The 6,001-nt window shown below is 42.6% G+C and overlaps 1 protein-coding gene across 1 annotated transcript; it reads right to left on the bottom strand.

The window, feature by feature from the left end:
* Positions 1–208: 208 nt before the first annotated feature.
* Positions 209–5,699, bottom strand: Toll-6 (Toll-like receptor 6). Its single transcript, XM_088263918.1, has one exon. The coding sequence runs from the start codon at positions 5,011–5,013 to the stop codon at positions 1,129–1,131; it is 3,885 nt and encodes a 1,294-aa protein (XP_088120044.1). The 5' UTR covers positions 5,014–5,699; the 3' UTR covers positions 209–1,128.
* Positions 5,700–6,001: the final 302 nt, after the last annotated feature.

Below are 6,001 nucleotides of genomic sequence, written 5' to 3' on the forward strand. Positions count from 1 at the left end.
CATATAAGGTTTCGTGCGGTTGTGTGTTCGTGAGAATGCCGCTTTTTGTACATATAACGTCTCGGCATAACGGCTTCTTGACAGAATGGTCCCCAGAACTGTCGCGCCGGTGACATTGAGACAATATATTCGGCAATGTGTTTTCGTGCGTGTAGTGGATCTTTGTGAGAGATAATGCAGAGGTAGCAATAGAAACTAGATATTTTGAAATTCGATAAATTCGGTTTATTCAGAAAACAAAAAATATAACAATCAATAACGTTTTTAAGTCTACGACTATTTTATATTTTATGATCTTAGCATTTGGTGAGAGTTATGATACAAAATAAATTATTTACAAAGATCTTCGATATTTACAAAATAATAAAATTATTTTTCATGTACAAAATAATAAATTGAATTCATAATATTCTTCGTTAGTCCTTTGTTTACAAATTTACAAATGATATAAAATAAAACAAATCAGTGACTCACAAAATCAAGGGAAATTATATAATCTCTTTTGAGTAGAAAATAATATTGCTTATAAAAAATATCAGTTTATATAATCGTAAATATCACTTGGGTTTAATTAGATTAGTATGTATTCGTAGCGTTAATAAGATTATGATCGAAAAGTCAAATTTGATCTTATTCTAAAATAAATATTTATCGTAGGAACTAAAAAAGTTTATTATTTAATGAAAAGCCAGCATTCATTAATGGTAATAATATTATTTTATAAAAATATCGCATTTGATACAAAAACGATATTCATATCGCACAATACATATAGCACTTTGCAACGTTGTACAAATAAATACATTTTTACAATTTTTCTACAATAATAAGCGATATCTTAATATTTAAAGAACCCTAACTGCAGCAGGATCACATCAATTTCACCAAAATTTTAGATACATTTTGCAAAACCGTAGTAATTTTATGACTTATCAAATACTCTCAAATTGTGAAGAAAAGTCGATATTAGAAAATCAACTAAAAATTCAACCTGATTAAAACATTTACAATTGTTAGATGAAACGGTTCGACACAGTAAAATTGAAAATTCTAAGGACGGTTTGCGAGGGAATATAAGCAGATCTGTTTGGCTGATTGAAATGCGAATTACCTGCGATGAATCATTCGCTACGCCCACAGAGGCTGCGGCAGCCGGCGAGGGTCGCGAGGAACGGTCGGAGCCCCCGCGCAGGGCCTGACCCCGGGCCCCAGGGCCTGCAAGGGAGCTCCGAGCGACGGCAAGAAGGGCGGGAGCTTCCCCGGAGGAGGAGGGGGCGCCAGGCCGGGGCTGCGGGACCGCTCCATCCCGCTCGGGCTCACGGAAGCGTAGATGTTGACGGTGGATCTCTGGTGATGACAAGACTTCTTGGGATCCGGCATCGAGAACCTCAGCTTCTGCCAGAACTGACGATCTCCCCACACGATGCAAGTATTCGTCTTCAAGTAGAGTCTCAAGTCGGGGTCCAGGTCCCGCATCGGAAGCTCCCCCATCAGTATGATTATCAGTCTCCTTCTTCTCTCTTTGAGTACTTCGTGTAATGCCGATTTGAATTCGAACCTGCACCACTCGTTGTGAATAAAGTTTTTAGATAACACTACGATAGTCCTTTTGGAGGACTCGACCGCCTCTATGATGGTGTCGGCCACATAGGCGGATACGTTGAAGTCTCGATAGTGGAGACACAGCCGGTAGCCGGGATCTCCGGCTTCCAGTCCCGGGGCCAACATTTGGTCCACGAACCCCTCGTCCTTGACGCTGTAACTAATATACGCGTCGAAAAGTCTCTCTTTGTCTTGTTCTTCTTCGAACGCGGTGGTTTTGTAACACATTCTCAGCCCGCAGCGAGAGTAAATCCAAACCCTCAGCTCTCGGCGGTAGTAAAACAGTCCGCACACTAGTCCCACACTGGCCGCGAAGGCGCACACGGTAATTAAAAATAGGGGTAAATAATCGTTTATCACTTGGCTCTCTACTATCGAGGCGTCTCCCAGGGGATAGCTAGAACAGGTTGTCGAATTAAAATCCGCCAAAGGAGGCCCTACAGCGTTCGTAATATTATTGAACACGCACACGATTTTATTATAGTCCATTACTTTTCCCACATTTCCCCGGAGCCAGCCTCGGAACTTCCGTAGATATTGGCAATCGCAAGACCACGGATTGTCCGCTAAACCGATTTCTACCAAATAAGGATTTAACGTAAATTGCCACACTGCCAACCCGTATATTCTGTTCCCGTCCAAACGCAACACTTCCAACTGTTTGAGTTCGATAAAAGTACGATTATCAATGTAATGTATTTTATTGCCTTGTAAGTACAGTTCTCGTAAACTTTCTAAGGTTGCGAGTTCAAATCCTAACAGTTCTTTGATAAAATTATTTTCTAAATGAAGCACTGTCAACCTTCTCAGACCACTGAACGTGTGATTATACACTGCGGCGATATTAGAATTATTCGCGTATAGGACTTTTAGATTTTTCCTACCTATGAACGAATGACTCGAGAGTTCACCAAAATTATTACCGTCTAAATACACTTCCGTCGCGTCCATGGGGATACTGCTGGGCATTTCCGTATAGCCGGCCCCCGAACACTCGACGACATTGGCCGACCATGATTGATCGTGATAACACGTACAATTAGTCGGGCAGGTCATTTCGCAATCACACGCGTCGAAATCGCAACAGTGACACAATGCGAAACAGTGAGTTTTATATGTGCACAAGAAATGCGACGATTCAGCTTCAATCAAAGGAATGTAGGCTCGATCTCTATTATACAGAAGTTTGCAATAAATGCTTTCCAGATCCATCACTCTGGGATGCTGACGAAGATGGTCCAGTTTATTTATTCTCTGTAACCATTCCATAGTACAGTCACATTGGAAAGGATTACCCCCGATATAAAATTCGGGAAGAGGTTTGTCTGGATCCACGGGAGTCAATCGAAGCGCACTCAAATCCATACTGACTATCTGATTAGCATAGAGATCAACGCGAGTCAAATTTTTCTTTTTCAAAAACGTTTGCGCTTCAACTTGCGTAATAAGATTATCATTCAGAAACAAAAGTTCAACACTACTAGGTACAGACATCGCGGTCACTTTTGTCAATTTGTTGAAACTGGCATCTAATGTTTGCAGTCGTAATTCGGAATCAAAACCATAATGATTGCCCAATTCTGATATACCATTCTTATGTAAATCGAGCCACTGCAATCCTTGTGGGATCAGTGCATAATCAAACCATTCCAATTGATTATCCGACACGTTAAGCCACAATAATGATGGGATGTTTCCGAATAATCCATTTATGTCAGACAACATATTGGCATCTAATCGAATCGCTTGCAAATTCGCTAAAGATTCGAAGGCTCCGTGCTCAATTCTTTGAATTTTGTTTCTAGCCAAATTCAGTATTTGTAACGAAGGCAAATCGGAGAATACGTCTTTACTTATATTTTCCAGTTTGTTTCCAATAAGCCTCAAACCATAAAGATTGGCCATTCCTCTAAAACCCGGTTCTTCCAACGATGATATCTGATTCTCTCCGAGATCCACAGTTCTCAACAGGCGCATGTCTTTGAGAGCTAACGGCACTTGAGTCAAAGCATTGCCGTTTAAATTGAGGTCTTGTAACGACGAGCAGTTCCTAAACGCCTCCGGGTGAATCCCTTCCAACGCATTATTATCGAGGGATAGTAAAGATAGAACGTAAAGTCCGTTCAGAGAATAAGCATCCAAATACGTTATTCGATTATAGGAGATAATAAGCGTGTGCAAGTTGTTCATAGGGGCGAACGTATCAGCGGCAATTGTGTCCAACTGGTTATGCTGGATGTTTAATATTTGAAGCGTGTACAAATCTTTGAAAATATTCGGTTCCAACTTCGAAAGCCTGTTATTGGACAAATTTAACAACACCATGCGAATGAGTCCGGTAAAAGTATTGGTGTTAATCCACGTACTCGTGAGATGATTTCTCGATAAATCGAGAGCCAATAATTGGTCGAGATTTGCGAATAATTCGGCGGCGAGAACGCTTATCGAATTATTTTGCAAATAAATTTCTTTGATCGAAGACTTTGCGTCTCTGAATAAATCTGGCGGCAGAGCGACAATTTTGTTGTTTGAAAGATCGATGATTTGTAAGTTTTTAAGTCCTCCGAAAGCTTTATCGGCAACCATCGATACTTCGTTATCGTGAAGATGGAGTTCTCGTAATCTGCGAAGTGCACTGAATCCATTAGTCGGCATCAAAACAAAATGATTGAACGATGCGTCTAAGACTTGAATATCCAACGAACACGGTAGTGTGGCCGAAGGAAGTAGCGGAGACGGAGGAGGGCCCCCGTCATCCTGCCCGCTGACTAGAGGTTGAGGAACTGCACTCTTCTCCCGGAACCCGAGATCGCTGACGTCTTGCAAACGATTCAGCGATACGTTCAAGTATACTAAATTCGTAAGAGGACAGAAGATATTCTCCGGAAAGGACCATATGTTGTCGTAACTGAGGTCTAGCCGCTCTAGTTGTCGCACGGGCAGGAAGCTGTCAGCGGCGAGCTCCAGACTCATAGCCGCCCAGTCGGTATTCCTCGTTCTCACTGTCAGGTTCCTGAGATCTCGCAGGCCGGTCAACACGCCGGACGGCCAGCGACCTAGTTTGCAATGGTCCAGGACAAGTTCTCGGAGCTTCACCAGGTGAGAGAAACTTCGGTCGTCCAAGGAGCTTTTGGAGAGGATGACGTCGTTGCATTCTATCCTGAGAGAGGTGGTGTGCTCGGACGGAATGACGCTGAAGTTGGTGGTGTCGAACTCGCTGTTGATGGTGCGGAGTCTGCAGGTGAGCGCGACCTCGTCCGAGCCGCTGGGGTCGCGCAGCCACCACTGGCAGTCGTCCGGCGCCTCGTACCGGATGGGCTGGGCGACGTCCGCCTCGTCCGAGCCCAGGGCGGCCAGCGCCGCGGAGAGCACCAGTACCAGCAGGTTCAGCCGGAAACGTCTGTCCGCCATGTCGGACGGATTGATGATCTGATAGCGTAATGTATTCACAGATGTAACATGACTCGGACACTCTGCCCGCGTAAAGTAATGCAATGTTCACTGCCGCTCGAATGATCAATCATGCTTGATTTTGAACGAAACAAAGCGATTAGTATTATTAACTCATTTTATCTACTACGGAATCGATAATGTTTATCCATCTCTAGGGCGATGTTTCCGCAACTCGCGAGATGAACGGACACAGAACTTCTCCAGTCAGGGTCTGGAACACTACTAGTTGACTTTCAAAATACACCCCGGTGATGTTTAGTTTACTTCACCCCACGAACACTTGCATGTCTTATATATAGCTTGCGCAATAACATTTCTCACATATGACAACAAAAAACAAAATATTATACGAATAACGTAGTTTGATATATTTTTAGATAAAGCCCGCAGTCCTTTCAAAAGTCGTATCTTGTAAAAGGGGTGTGTTTCTTAAAACAATATATTTAGTTTATTATTGTATCGAATAACATCGACTTAAATTCGATAATACTCCACGATATAACTAACTTGCGCACTCAGAGTTCTTTTCGTATAAACATATTCGCTAAATTTTTCGTCAATATTTTCAACTAATTTACGGACGATAACCGGCGGATGAAAAGTTTCGTAACGTCCACCCGTTACCGAGACCGATCTTCAACTGACGAAATCCCCTCGCGAACTGGCTAAGGAGGCATCTGCGGCGGAGGGGGAAAGCGGACATCCCGAGCGCTTCCGACGATTGCCGAAAGCTCCCGAACATCGACGCATCGTAGTATGTAGTTAATACTCGCGAATACCTATAGATAAATTACATACTACCACGGAGGCAATAGAATAAGTCATGATAAATAAAGGCAGAGACGTTCCCCTCTTACCTACCAATAATAGGATTGAGATACAATGAAACGAATCTTACAGATATATTAATATCAAGGTACTTAGAACGATTTTTCATCTCTCACAT

This window comes from Brachycentrus maculatus, unplaced genomic scaffold (assembly GCF_059751285.1).
Source record: "Brachycentrus maculatus isolate JH-2025_06_01 unplaced genomic scaffold, ASM5975128v1 h1tg000208l, whole genome shotgun sequence".
NCBI lineage: Eukaryota > Metazoa > Arthropoda > Insecta > Trichoptera > Brachycentridae > Brachycentrus > Brachycentrus maculatus.

Excerpts from the sequence above, each read along its gene's own strand:
- Toll-6 (XM_088263918.1), bottom strand. The coding sequence starts at position 5,013 with ATGGCGGACAGACGTTTCCGGCTGAACCTGCTGGTACTGGTGCTCTCC.